The 16245-nt window shown below is 33.8% G+C and overlaps 1 protein-coding gene across 17 annotated transcripts in view; it reads right to left on the reverse strand.

The window, feature by feature from the left end:
- Positions 1-16245, reverse strand: part of SOX6 (SRY-box transcription factor 6) — a 614016-nt gene that overhangs the window by 325233 nt on the left and 272538 nt on the right. For all 17 annotated transcript variants that reach the window (XM_047877037.1, XM_047877035.1, XM_047877036.1 and 14 more), the window contains one exon: positions 11260-11467. In XM_047877037.1, coding sequence (XP_047732993.1) covers positions 11260-11467 — 208 coding nt within the window. The remainder of the gene's footprint in view (positions 1-11259; positions 11468-16245) is intronic.

The following is a 16245-nucleotide window of genomic DNA, read 5'->3' on the forward strand; positions in this document are numbered from 1 at the left end:
AAGAGAGGCCTGAGTGTAGAAAGAAAGAAGACACAAGAAAAGCGAGGTAAGAACAAGAGTCATGACTTCAGATCATTTAACAACCTTCACTCATTTATTCAATCAACCAACATTTAATAAGGATCTTGTGTTCCGGTCACTATCAGGCACTGGGAGTACAGCAGTGGACAAATCAGAAAGGGTCTCTGCTGTCACTGACTTTCCCCCTTTAGCAGAGTGAGAGAGACAATAAGGAAGACAAATAAACAAGAGGATATTAGGTAGTGAAAAATGCTAAGGTGAAAATTGAACAGAGCAATATAGTAAAGAGTAACGGGGGTCTATTTAAGATTTAAAGGTTAAGTAAGGCTTCCCTGAAGAAATGGTAATTAAGCTGAGGTCTGAATGACAAGAAGGAGGCAACATACATGGATCTCAAGGAAAATCATTCTAGATACATGGAAAATCAAGTACAAAGGGACTAAGATATGCTTGAGGGAAAAACAAACAAACAAACAAACAAACCAGACCAATATAGCTGGAATGGCCTAAGAAAAAGGTAAAATAACATAAAATGAGCCTTGAAAGCCAGAGTACACTGTTTTGGATCTTAAGCAATGAATTTTATTCTAAGCATAATAGAGATTAATGACCATTGACCTGATACCAATGCTCCAATGCTAGTAAAATGCCTAAACCCTCTGACTATCATGAAGAAGTAAAGGGGGCATAATTCTAACCAACTGAAGTTAAATTCTAACGTAACTGGAAGTTTACTTGGAACTGAGATCAGACTTTCTGCTATTAGTCAGAATGGGGGTTTAAAGGTTAAATAAAAATAATGAAAAAATAAAATTAATACATAAGCCTTTTGTACACATGAGATTTGAGTCAATAATATGTATAAACAAACAACATTAACTTATTGCTGTCCTCTGTATTCCAAAATGACACTGAATCACTATAGGTGGTAAAATCAAACACTATCAAAAATATCAAAGGATAATTTTTTGGACTTTGTACATTAGGAACATGATGCAATTTCCCCCAGTCTCTTTCTTCTACCTGAAAACAAATAGAGATAGCTCCAAAATAACATGTTGCCTATGCAATAATTTTTAAATTCTCCATCTCTCCCATCTATGACACAAGCAAAAAATTAAAGGTAAGAGGTATTTCTGATGCGTCTGCTAAAAAGTTCCAATTAAACAAATTACAGCTGCATTCTGGAGTGGAATGGACCCCAGTGTACACAGTTTGTTAGCTACTCTAAAGAATGCCCATTAACTCTAGGGCGCCTTCATTCACAAGTCATACATTAGCATAGTGATTCTGCTGCTGTTGTTGCTGCCGCACGGTTTTTGTTGCAAATAATTCAATACTTTGTCACATTTTCATAGTTATTTTTCATAGTTTCATTATACCTTCAATTTTTATCTAACCATTTATTTGTATTTACACATTTTCAGTTCATTATCTGAAAGCAATTAGGGATGCCCACAGGCCTCTAACTTCTGCACTCCCAATGCTAGTGGATGGTCTGTATATTATGACTTCATTGTGGAAGTTGTCTGGTCTCTCAGTGATGGCTCCTGAGTTATACTTAAACCCTCAAAACATAAATTAAGAAAGCTATGATAGGTCTAGGTGTCACAGTTATTCAGCATTAAACCATAGCCTTATATGGTTAATAATTATGGCTATAAATTCCCTTGAAGGCCCAGACCAAAGGCAGAATTATTTACCTTTACCTTCTTCTGGATCATGGTATCCTACCAATACTACCTTCTGTTTGCCAATCTCTCAAACCATATACGGCACTTTCTGAGCCAATTATCCATGGTTTTGTCTGTAAGTACTTCATTGGACAGTGACTCTTCACACACCAAAATTGGATGGTACTTTTTATTGCTATATTCATGAAGATTATCACATCAGAAAAAAGAGACTGGGAATAAAAAAGGGCAATTTCAAGCATAATAAAGAAAAATGAGTCACAAGATTGATCTGGATGACTTTTAGCCTGAAAATAGTTTGAAAAAGAAAATCACTGATAGTGCTGAAATTGAGATACAAGTTCTAAAAGAAAATCAAAGCACCACAGAATTTTAGAATTTGGCTTTTAATGATAGACTAATGTCCATAATTTCTGAATTAAGAAATGTTTGCTAAGATCAATCAATTAACTAATTAATTAATTATTAGGTACTACCCTAGTAAGTTACCAGAGTCAGGACAAGAACATGTACCAAACCCAGGCCAGTACATCAATGGATTCTCAAATTAAGTATTCTAAGGAAAAGGTAAAGACTTCCAGGTAATAAGTCAACTGGCTAGAAAACTATTTCAATATTAATGGCTAGATAGAATAGTGGCAATAATCAACAGATTTTCTAGTCAAATCTTGAATTTAAAGTAGGCATTGAAGAAAAAAAGTGATTGTGAAGCTGAGATGGTTACAGATCAGGAATTTCTTTAATTCAAATACCACACCAAACTGGAAACGTCAATAAGGAGTCAAAATGGGAAAACAGTGTTCCCTAACAAATCTAGTAATCATAGTTCAGTGAGAGAATGACAATACACTTGTGCTCACAGTTGAAAGAAATGTTGAAGATATTCTATTAAGATACAACAAAAGAAAAAGGAAAATTGCAGTGAAGGGTCCATCAAAGGCTCTTGTGAACTTCTGAAAAGCGCAATGATAAAAAGAAACCTGTACTAGACATTTTGAGGAAGGTGGAACCAAAAGGTATAGGCAGTTAAGTTAAAGCTTTCAAGGATTATAATACACACACACACACACACACACACACACACTGTAGCCCCAACTTCTTTCTGTAATGTTTTCCAACAGAATGGAAAAAGAATACAAAAACTGGTCAACAGCAACTCCACTCCTGGGAATAACTCATGCACATGTGCAGCAGAAGACAGGTGCAAGAATGTTCACAGCATCATTGTTTGTACTAGCAGAAAATGATAGCATCCAAATGTCCAGAGACAGTAGACAGGAGACTATACTCCTGACTATCATTCTAGGGAACAACACATGGAATATTATATGAAAATGAAAATGAACCAGACACAGCAAAATTGTGTGAGCTGTATACAGCAACATTGAGCTTAAAATATAATTATGAGTATAAAAAACAAGACATAGAAGGTTATGGTATAGTACCATTTTTACAAAGTCCTAAAACAAAGCTAAACAACAATATTTTGGGACACATAAAACTGTTTTAAAACAAAAGGGGAAATGATAAACACAAAGTTCTGGCAATAGTTACATCTAGGTAGAAAACAGAGATTGGACAGGTGAACAAAACACGTAGATTCAGTAGTGTTACTAATTTATATTAAGTTGGATGATGAATTCACAGGCATTTTTTTTGTATGTCCTATACTATGTATCACATATCACATAATAAATACATGTTTAAATTTACCATTTCCTTTTATATTCATTTTTCTTTGCATTTTATATACATATTATAAAAGTAAAAGAATTTGAATCTAAAAACCACCCCTCCTATTACTTTTAAGAATCCCAAAATAAATCCTGAATAAGTCAATCTAATTAATTTTCAATGAAAGAAATGTGAAATGACAATGATCATTCAAACTCTACAGGTTCAAAAACCATGTAAGAATATGGCTTATTTAATAAACCATCAGAAAGCTGCATCCTTTTTCTAAACAACAAAATACCAGGAGAGCACCTTCTTGCTTCCCAGCTAAATAGGAGAAAAAGTCAAAAGCAATTGCCTGTATCTGTTCTTAACATTCTTCGAGAAAGAGCTTTAAGAAAAGAACGTTTAAATCTGCAGAAATAGAAATGAACCAACAAATGTGAAGTATCTTTTCAAGGTACAGGCGCACAAAATGAAGTTAAGAAAAAGATTCAACCAACTAGTATGTTGCCAACACTGTAAATGGGAGTTGTAAAACAAGAGCAAATTAAAATAACCAAGATTTGTCCAGAACGCCTGGGGCTCACCGGATTCAGCCTGATTATATCCTTTATAAAGTTATATGAGAGGATGTCCAGTTTCCAGAGTATTAGAAAGCAAATATACTTAACACAAAAACAAACCAAACATAATGATTTTCATAATTCAAACACAAGTAGTTCTAGCACATTGTAATCCCTAATTGGAAAATACTTTCAGAAAGTATGTTTATTTAAACTATCTGTACTAGATTGCATTTGCTATGAATATGCTACAAACTCTTTAAAACAGGAGCGAGGACACAAATATCATAAGAAGGAAAGATGCAGTGTTTTAAAAAGAAGAAAAAATGAAATGAAGTTGCATCAGCATTGCTCTGAATACCTGATTGCTTCTTCACTTAGATTATGAGTGGTGTTGGGGAACTTCAGCATTGAAATGACTTGAAATTTCCAACTTATTTGAAATAATAATTCTGGGGGCATTTGTAATGAATACTTAATGCGTTTCTTATGCAAAATCCAAAGCCTTTCCTATTACCTCCATGAATGAGAAATATAAAGAAGGGTCTGGATCTCGAATTCTAAATGCTTCACCAATATAACCCTTCAATCACAACAGTGGCAAACCTAACATCCATAAATTTTGCCTTAAAAAATTCTTTTGATACTCTAGCATGCTATGAAAGTTAAACTTTTTTTTTAGCATGAGCTTTTAATAGATTTTTTTTTCTCTAACAAAAACACATTGCTCTTAACTGGGTACTATCTGAAAACCTCATCCAAGGCTCTACCAACCTCTCTCACTGACAACATCATATTCCGCATATTTCTCAGCAGGGAAGATTGGCTTCCAGTGGGGAAATTTTACTATCAGCCTTTCCAAAAAGCCTGAAAGGAGAGTTAAACTGAATTGCTCTTCCAGAACACAGGAACATCATTGCTGCCAAATGCTAAATCCCCTAACACCATGGGACATTTCCTATGATTCTGTCTGTGGCAAAAAAAAAAAAAAAGAGAGAGAGATTCCTGTAATATTTCCCTCAAAAATGTTTCTTCCAATAATAACAATAGCAACAGTAGTAATAATTACAATTATAGAATCTATGTGTTTTATCTATTTAATGTGTGAAATCCTCACACAACCCTGCAAAGTAGGTACCATTCATCTAGTTTTACAGATGAGGGAACTGAAGCACAAAAGGACTAAGTCATTTGTTCAAGGTCATACAGCTAGAAAGTAACGTTGGTTACATTTATTGAACACTTACTATATGCTGGTAATGCTCTAAATGCTTTAGTTGAATTAACTAAATCCTGATCCTATGACAGCACTATAATTATGTCCAATTTCTGATTGAGAAAAGTGAGGCACAGAGAGGTAGGTGCCCTATGTCATCCCCCTGGTAAATGCTGAGCTGAATTTCAAACATAGGCAGTCTAGCTCCAGAGCCCACATTCTCAATCAGTAGACTCTACAGTCCCTCTAAATAATAGAATTTATGGTCAAACACAGATCTAGCTCACTCAGAAACATGATTTTCAAAACTGAGTTTCCCCATTGCTGAAACTACACCACATTCCCTCTTTAGTACAGCAACAGCAATCAGATAAGCAATACATACCAACATATATCCTAACTAAATATAATTCAGTAAAAATATATGTAAAAATCCAAATTATTGTTTAGAGATGTGAATAATGATAATAATCTGTCAGATATACACATAAACACGTGTTCATTCTTGTGCAGGGTAACAGCTGCATAATCCATTGGAAAGCCTATCCCACCAGGAATCCAAAGCTCAAATGCTCCTGCCCTTTCTCCACATACACAGTCAAATGAAACCACATACTTTCTCCATCATGATAGCTTGTGGCACACAATTGCACTGGACAAATACTCTAATTTCTGTCCAAAGTATATTCTATGCAACTGTACCGATCCTGCATACTTTCCATTAAGTTTACGGCCTCTATCAAAGAGAGTTCACTCATTCAAATGTTTCTATCTAGCTACACACTATATCACTCCTTTTTGATCACAATAATTATTACCTAAAGAATACGTCTTTTAAAAGAGCCAAAAAGTTGGAAAGAAGATTTTATTTTGTCAGAGAGTTAAGGTTTATACCATTGTGTATCCCTTTCTCTCCAAGCTCACATGCCTCCAGAACCTGACCCAAACCGGTTTACCCAGCCTAGGATCATATACTTAGTAGTATGATACACAAGACATGATAGTGGCTGAAGCACTATTATTAAAGAGAGATTAAAACAGCTGTACATTATGCTGAAGCACTCACTCTTCCCTTTACAAACAGACGGTCCTGGATTACAAGCAGCACTTGACCATTTAAATCACGACAACAACCAGATTTAACCAGCTGGGCCATATTCTCCTAGGCAATGCCTGTTGACCTCCTCAGTCGCAGCTGCTCAAATGAAATTCTCATTAGACAACTTATTTTCAGAAGCCAAAGGACTCTCTGATTAAATATATGTATTTAGATATAGAAGTCCTTTTTAAAGTATTCATTTTCTGACAACTGTCGCTTATGTTAGAGCCCAGCAACATTGGCAACACGATGGGTGATACAAGGATAACTAAAATTCATCATTTAATCACAGCTGAAGGATTTTTATCTTGGAAGCATTTTAACCTCAACCTATAATCAAAATCTTTCTGCATACTCTACCCACCAATATCAACAGTATTTTAAAAGGTAGATTCTGTATTCATTCTATCCATCTATCCATGTATCTATCTATCTATCTATCTATCTATCTATCTATCTATCTACCTATCTATCATCTATCTTCCTACGTACCTATGACCAAAAAATCAAGGTTACATTTACAAAAAAACAGAAACCTTGTCTATTTTCCCACAAATCTCACTTTCAGAAGAGGCACTTCAGACAGAACACCTTTGTTCATCACTGTTTCAGCAATCCAGTCAAATCATTGCTCTGAAGAAGGCATTTCTTGAGGGATGGCAGATAAAACACTGGACAATTATTTGGCTGATGAAAGGATCTGCCTGTAAGAGAATAACTTTCCTAATGCTATGTGAAGAGTTTTGTTTTATCATGTAGATATTGTTTTAAAATAGACCATAATAAATGAACTTTTAATAGATCAGTTCCGGTATAGGAGGGGAAGTGAGGGGGAAGGCTTTTAGCCTGATAGAGTCAAAACATTCTCCAGGACAAGAATGACTCAGGAAAAGTCATTTATTATGTCAATCACACAGGCTTGTCATTCATGAGGTATGGCCTTCAAACCAGGAAATAGAGGTGAGAGAGAGGTGAGTAAGCTCTTTTGAAAGCTCTGCTATGTCCCATGGGGTAAGAGCTGTCCCACATACGGAGAGGGACATGGGGCTTTAAAGGGTCAAAGCCAGGCAAATGTTGGAGCTATTACACCTCCTTAGACCTGAAATACAGCTGTCATAGAATCAGAAATTCTGTTATACTATTCTGTACTACTGCTCCAAGCAGGTCATTAAATTAGGAAACAAACTCAAAAAATAGAAATCTTCATGGCTCCCATCTCCAAAACATGTTCCTCTATTTTTTTTTTCTATTAATTGTATTAACACCCTCCTATTCACACAAACTTTTAAAAACCCTGAGCAACATTTGAACCATTCCTCTCCCTTGGTCTCCTCATTTAAATGTCAACTCCTAACAATTCTATCTCCTAATAACTCTCCCATATGCACCCCTTCCTCTTTTCTCATTTCTACAGAATTCAGGGAACTTGGATGGTGAACCTGGTTGGAAAAAATTCTTTTTCACTAACCTCTAATTGAAAATTTGCACTTCCTCAAATTGTGGATGCAGGCAGCAAGCCATAAAATATTGGTAGTGATACTGTAACTGATAGAATTATAATGTATTTTTAGATCGCACTGAACTTGTTAACGATATATCAAAATGTCTTTTATGTTTATCACTATTTTAAAATTTTGATATTTTGAGTCCATCCGTTAGATCTCGTTGTTTAATACATTAGTAAAGTAGCACTTTCTACCATATCACAAAATTATAAAATTATTTAATATTTTAATATAATTCATTTTCTTTGTAATCCCATGTATTTTACTTTATCTATTTAAACTAAAAAATAACCTGTAGGCTTCACCAGACTACCAAAGGAATCCAAGGCGAAAAAAAAAAAAAGTAAACAGATAAGAATTCCTCAGTTCTAATACAGCACCTTGTAAAATAAAAAGAAAACTTACATAAAAGTAATCATGATACTATGTAGTTCTTGATTAGAACTATAAATACATACATATGATGAACTATAAAATATTGTATAAGCATATTGTTTTTCATAAAAATTCATAGAGCCTTGGCATTAGGAAAAGACCAATCTCCTGTCCCCTATTAAAATGGCAATTAAGATTGCCACAAGCCTCCAAGGGCAATTTATTATCTTCCATATATGGACAGGTACAACTGTTAGACAATTAATCTTGTTATAAATGATAATCTGGTTCCTTGCAACTTCTTGTCACTGATCTTCATTCTATCGCTATGGAGCTACATAGAATGAACCCAATTCTTCCTCCACATGACTTTAATCTTTAAAGACAACCATCCTGTTATCCTTGATCTATTTTCTCTGGGATTAATAATACTAGTTCCTTCAAACATCCCTCTTATTATATAATTGTATGTCTGTTATCATGTCACCTGTTCTCCTCTGAGAATATCCCAATGCTTTCCAGTCCCTCTTAAAGTGTGGTAATTCTCAACCCGACACAATAATTCAGATGCATTCTATTGAGCAGGGAGTTCAATGGGACTACCACTTCTTGAATGCTACATACTGTAATTCTAGTAATGCTGACTGAGGCAGCATTGGCAAATTTTGGGCAATATTCATCATGTGGACCCCAGTGCACTTTCTGCTACCTAAACCTCATAAGCTTTTTAAAAAATTCCTATGTCTGCTACTCGAATTTCCTTCAGTAATTATTTGTGCAGCTAGGAGTTTTGGTCATACTCTCTGGACTTGACAAGAAGATCTATTAAATTTTATCTTGATGGGTCAGTTTTAAGTTCACATTTTCAGTTTGTCAAAACCTTTTGAGCTTTGTTTCTTTCATACATTATATTCAGCATTCCTTCCAGATTTGTAGAATGTGTAAGTTTGAAGAACCTACTTTTATCACTTCATATTTATATTTAATATACACATTAATACACACTAAAAAATGCCTGGTTTTCTGATGCCTAAAGTGTATATAGTTTATATACTGAAAACAAATTTCAGTAAAGCACATAAAAATATTCTTTGATAGTAGGAATATAGTGAGTGATAAAGTACTCTTAAATGAGAGGTCTCATCTTGCAAATGCCTCTCTTGTATCAAACCTTCGACACACAGTAATAAGGAGGAAGAACGGAAAACTAACCATGACTTGCAAGATAAAAATTATTTTAAATTCTCCTGGAGTCCACACCAAAAAAAATCATCACAAATCAATTTCTTTATTTTTACATTAAAGAGTTCTCTAAAGTATCTTGAAACCCTCTTTCTTATGGAACTAAAACCATCTTTTTGGAAATCATAATTAAAAATAATCTAGCAATCTCAATCAGACATTATTGATCTGACAGCCTCAATCATTCTAGAACATAGCCAAGTAGGGGAAAATAAAGTGTCTGAGCAGGGAGAAGCCCATGCACTAAAAATCATGTATATTACCCAGAATCTCTAAGCAACTCACCCAGATATATATATGTATATTTTACACATGGTCCAGCGGTCATGATCATATATTTTCATAATTTACAAATTAAAAATGAAAGAAATTAGAAATTTTTCACAACAAAGCAAAAAGTAACAGCCTGAAACCTGTTATTGAAAAAGGAGAAACCAACACACACACACACACACACACACACACACACACACACACACAGACACACACACACACACGCATGCACCAAAAAAAATATCTATATCAAGCAGACACAAGCATTCCAAAGTTTCATAATTACAGAGCAATAACCATAAGGCCAAACAGTCCTAATTATCTCAATGATCTCTAGGGGCATCATTACATTATAGCATGATAAAATAATTGACATTTATAATATGACAATCATCACAATACCCCAAGTTTATGTAGTTTACTGTTCATAAGAGACTTCTATATTCATTATTATAGTTAATTCTCAAAATTTTTGAGTTTCCAAGTCAAGTATTAGTACCATCCCAAATTTTACATTTTGTGGCTCAGGGAGACTGAAGAATTAATGCAGGGTCACGTAATTGTTAGATTGGAGTCCATAGTCTATTGCATCATGATCCTGAGTCATCAAAAAGCATTTACATTTGTGCCATATAATCTGGTTGGTAAGTTAGGTAAGCGTGTAATACATTTTAGAAACTCCTTTTGTGTTGATGTGATGGACACATCCACAAAAATTGATTTGAAACTTTTAAACTTTTAAGCCGTTAGAGGAATAAAATTAAGTTATGTGAAAAATTCCCTTATATCCCCATTTCTTGATAGTGTCACAGAAGTCTAAATTTAACTTATGATGTTAGCAATAAATACAGAACCATTAACTGCCCTACATTTCAAAGTCTAAAATCTATACATAAAGAATGAAAGGACACACATGAGTATAGCAGTCACTTAGGCTTGATTTATTCAATTTAACAATATTATGATAGGGTCTTTTTTCATTTGTTTTTTAGGACCTACATGAACCTAAGTGGACTCTTGAGAGAGTGGAGAAGGTAGATGAGATGTGGGATGCTGCAACAGATGTCATGTGTCACAGCACTTCTCCCTTGAGCATTTAGCTTTCACAATATTAGAAACCTCAATTCTCAATTCTACAACATTTGAAGGTGAAAGAATAATATTTATAAATTTGTAATATTTATAAAAATGAGAAATAAATTAGTTTTTTGTTTGTTTTTTCTTTTTAAACAGTTGGTCTTTTCATAATAAAACACTATCCATTAAAAGGAAGTGAAGGAGAGAAATGAAAAATTAAGTTGCAGCTGCAAAAGTTCCCATACTACATCTTTTGCAAGGGTAAGGCTTGCAGTTAGTTTAAAACCTTAATTTGTTATCATAAGAACCAAATAAAATGCACAAAGTTTAGAAAAATGGAGCTATCTGCTTAATACTTTCAATGGATCACAATCTGCCATCACCATGGTAACCTCTGAATAACTTTTTCCTAGCTAGTGCCAATTACGCACTGCTTTGGCCCTTGAAATCCCACTCATTTTTTAAAAGGCCTGGAATCTTTAAAAGAATAAAGCCCAACAGTTAAGTCCACACATACCCTCTTGTTCAGTCCGAGTCATTTCCTCAAGCTTCTTCTGTTTCAGTGTGTCCACCACATCGGCAAGGCTTCCTTTGCGGCGTTCTGGGGTTCCAAAAGTAACACTGGTCATTATCTCGCGGTCCCGACTCCCTTCGTCAGGCTTATGTGGTGAGGTAGAGGTATTTCGGAAGGAATATAGGGAACATAACTTATTATTCTCTGACTCCTAGAAAAACAAAATAAAATAAAACCATTAGAACATTTGTTTCTCTGCATATCGTTGGAGAAAAATCCCAAACTCAGAATGACAGCATATGAGGCTTAGATGAACAAATATTAAGCCGTCTCTGCTTTAAAAATACTAAACATGAAAGAAGCAATTATCAAAAGAACTACCCTGAAATTGCAGATTCAAACTGTTTTTTTTTTTATTAGAAACCAATCCAAGTGGTTCAAAAACTTCATTTTAATATGGACACTTTACTTATTCTTACACCTTTCATTTAAAATAGTTTGGATTCAATAATTATTAATTATTAAGCTGGACAAAGTTTTTCTTTCCATTGGCACTTTTGTTAAATGCTCTTCCCACAGCCTAAAAATATGTACATCACAATAACATTATCCTTGAATTTAGAACCAAAAGAGAAATTAGCTTCAATATCCAATATTAATTATTCAACAGAAAACATATAAAACATCTAAATCAGTGCCACAAAGTTAGCCAACCGGAATATTTTTGTGCAGTAGGGTTTGAGCAGAATCTTTTTTTTTTTTTCCTAGCTACACAACTGTCAAAGTTACAAAAGCCTCATTCTATTCCTTATCTTCACCACTTGTATTTTAGCACATAGTCACACACATTTAAAAGTGGTTTACTTTTATGGTTTTTTTGTTTGGTTGGTTGTTTTTAAAAAGGCTGAGTTTGTTACAGAAATATTTGCACAAGAATTACTTCACAGTACAGAGAAGTTAGCTAACTGGTAAGAGGGTCAGATTCATCTGCAAGGAAAAAATGCAAATCTGAGACTGAAAATAATAAACACCTAAAAGTTTACAGGAAGAAAATGTTTTTATATCTCTCTAAATCAGAACTGAGTGTTGGAAACAACTATTATTTAGCCATCACCCATCAGTAACCTTACATTCACCTTATCTGTCTGAGCGTGGGTTTTCTCTTGCCCAACAAAAAACTATGTAAAGGAGCTAGTCTTTGTGATTCTCATCAGAAGCGTGGCAATTGTAATTGCTCTTATATCTCTCTCCTTTTTCACAAAGAAGCCCAGCAAGCTTTAAGAAGTAGAGGAAAAAATATGAGGCAAAAGTTACAGTAATAACTGGTACGGAAAGGGGGAGAAAAGGAAAATGGAGCGTAGAGAAGTAAGTTTCCATATAAATTAAATGAGATAACTATACTCAATAAATGCTAGGCATTTAGTATTTTTATCATTGTACAAGGTAGGATTAAAACTTATTTTCAGGGTTGTTGGGATTATTATTAAGTAACAATTACTTGCAATATGTCACTAGGCACTGACATAGGCAGTGGATAAAATCATCAATGACTTAAGTCATATAAGTCATCTTATACCAACCTTAGGAACAATGGAAAGGTGTGAATTTTACTATTTCTGGCCCTCACTTTTTAACTTTCTAAAACTTAAGGAATGATGGTCTCATGAATGGAGACCTATAGGCAATTCATCTGAGTAAAGTGGTACTAAGTCCAAACACTTATAATGAAGAGAGTACTGTTGGATAAAAGCCAATAATGCCAAGTTAGGAAAAAACAAAAAGACAAAAAACTTGACAAAGGATCTATAGTTTTGTTTTGTTTAGTTTTGCTTTTTTTTTTAACTTTTAAGTAAGTTTTATTAAGGAAAAAAAAATCTCAACTTATTATGTAATTTCCTAAAAACAAAACAGGTCCTAGGAAATTCAGTTTGAGGAAAGATGCCCAATGATATCTGTCGAGTCTTGCTGCATGTTACTGCAGCACAGCCTGTGGAGGAGAGATTTGAGACAGTATTTGGTCTCAAAGCAATAGTTCTCAAACTTCAATGTTTAGAATTCCCTACAAGTATGTTAAAATGCAGATTCCCTCACCTCCCTCTATACTGCCAAGAGTAGGGCCCAGGAATGTGAAGTTTGATGAACATCCTAAGTGATTCTGATGTATAGGTCCTTTAATTCTCATTCCCTATGAAGGCAATAAAATAAATGTGCTTTGCTTTAATATTATAATATGGATATAATTACAAACATTTTTAAGAAGGCCAATTACTTGTGAGTTTTAAAAATTACATAAAAGAGATTACTTCTCTTCTTTTGTTCTTTCTTGTGAAAACACCACTGTATAACATGACTGAACAAATGAACATCACAAAAGCCAAGCATATGGGGCCTGAGTTAGCATTAGTTCTTTCAAAGACAATTTACTATAAATTTGTTTTCTCCCAACCTCAGTGGCATCAACAAGCCTAACAGTGAAGATCATTTTTGAAATATTATTTAAGAGGATCCCAGTCCCAACATAAGAAATAGAATAACATTGATTCAGATTATCTAAAGCATTTTTTTTTGCTGGAAATGAATTAAATAGAATACAATATTATATGCAGATGACTGAAAAACCACACAGTAGTACAAAAAAAATCATCAGGCAAAGTGTGTAGAAAACATAAGCAATTTTCACAAATTAGGAATATTTAATTAAGATGTTTCCATGTCTGAAGGGATAGAAAAGTAAATATTAAAAGCAAATAAAAAAATCACACTTCCATGTGAAGTGATGGATTTTAACTAAACTTATTATGGTAATCATTTCACAATACATACATATATCAAATAATTAGGTTGTACACTTTAATACAATGTTATTGTCAGTTATATCTCAATAAACTGGAAAAAAACATATTAAAATAAATATTGCTCAGATTTTTCAGAAGTTGTTATTCAAAACTGATTGCTCAGCAGTGGCAATAAAAAGATGTTAAACTTAAATAGCCTTCTCATGGTACTGTGAATATATCAAATATATACATTTCTGAGCTTTTGTGCTTCATGTTCCTTTCCTCTAGAATGGCCCACATTCTCTTTGACTATTCACTCAACCCACTCCTCAAAGCTCAGATCAAACTGCATTTCATCCTTGAAGTCCTGCCTGACTATCCTGGGCCTCACTACCCTCCTACCCCCTGAAATACACATCGAAGCACTTAATCAGAACCACACAACTTAGCATTTAATAATATACTACAATAAATTATTCATTACTATTTTGCATGTATTAGTCATATTTGCAACTAAATTTTAACACTTGAAGGATTGGGGCCATGTCTCATGTTTCTTCAATATGCCCCCAGAGCATCCAACAAAATGTTAAGTACATCACCAGCTGCTGAACTTGAAACAACTCCTCACCAAATATGTCAAGAATAATAAAAAAAATACTGGTAGGAGTAAAGATTTGTTCTAATAGTGACAGGATTGCTTATTTAAGCAAAATATTGAGAACTGAAACATTAAAAAAATAAAGGATTTATTTAATAAAAGATGACAGAGCGACACAATGGAATACCACACAGCCATTAAAAACAATATTATATACGCTGAATATAGTGTTGTTTATAGTGATGAACCATTAGGGGAAACTTGCATATCCAATTGTAGGGATCATTTGAGGGCATTATGGTTTGGTCCAGATGGTAGAATAATTTGATATTATTAAAAATCATATTTTTGCAGAAAATGTAGTGACATCGGGGAATATTCATAACGTATTGTTAGTAAAAAGCATGTTGGTGAGAAACACCAATATACATTTTTTTAGGAAAAGTTATGTACAGAAGAAAAGACACCAGAATGTCCAACAAAATGTTAACAGTCCTCTGAGTATTGGGATAATAGGTAGTTTTAATTTTCTTTTTGAAGTCATCCATATTTTGCAAATATTCTATTATAAATACTATTTTGAAAGAGAAAATAAATATTGTTGTCAAGGTTGAATACGAATACCAAAAAATGTTGTAGAAATAATTTATTTACAAATAAATATGTATTAAATGGGAAAAAAAGGATAATTGTAGTTAGATTAGTACATAACCTCAATTTTGTTGGATGTGTGCATAAGGGTAAACATGGCTACAAAACAAACAAACAAGACACTGGGAAGATATACACCAAAACATTTATAGTGATCTCTCAATGGCAATGAGATTACTGGTAATTTTTATTTCCTTTTGCTTTATGTGTTTTCTAAGTTATCATTGATGAACACAGTTTATGTAATAAAGAAAAACAAAAATAATTTTATGAAGGGATTCTTGAAGGAAATATAAAATAGAATTTAAGAGAAAAAAATCAGTCTTCTTGAAGATATCTAGAGAGTTAGTATATTATAATTTCCCTGAATTTGAACCCAGAAACATAATCAAGGCTCTCAAATAGTATTTTCTAATAAATTTAATTATTTAAAAAGGAATCCTTACAATCTAGATCCTTATCATTATTATCCATTGTTTCCCATTTGCCCTCAAAAGATGCACAAAATCAATCTATTTCCTCTTCTGTAAATTAGAGTTGTTCATATATCTTAAGGGAGGGATTGAATTAATAGTTCTTTTCTAGGTGACACTCCTCCAGTTTCTATACCCATTTCCCATCTGACATGATTACCAGACCCTTCATCATTCTCCTCTGATTCAATCGAGTCTCTAGATGTTGTTCTAAAAATGGGTTGCCAAGAACTGAATACCAAAGCTCCATATCTTCATTTGCAGCAAGAAGAAAAGTGACACTCAGGAGGTCATGTAGCTTCCTTCATGTCACACAGGTAGAACTGGCAGAACTAGTTTAAAATCCAAATGTAGGTTTTCTGACTCTAAATCCAGTGCTTTTCCCATTCCACAAGGCCATAATAAAGTCACTCTCAACAGTAAAAGATGCCACAATTCCAGTAACACCTACCTTCTAAATATATTTTTTTTTTACCTTGCATTGCCA

This window comes from Prionailurus viverrinus, chromosome D1 (genome assembly GCF_022837055.1).
Source record: "Prionailurus viverrinus isolate Anna chromosome D1, UM_Priviv_1.0, whole genome shotgun sequence".
NCBI classification, from domain to species: Eukaryota; Metazoa; Chordata; class Mammalia; order Carnivora; family Felidae; genus Prionailurus; species Prionailurus viverrinus.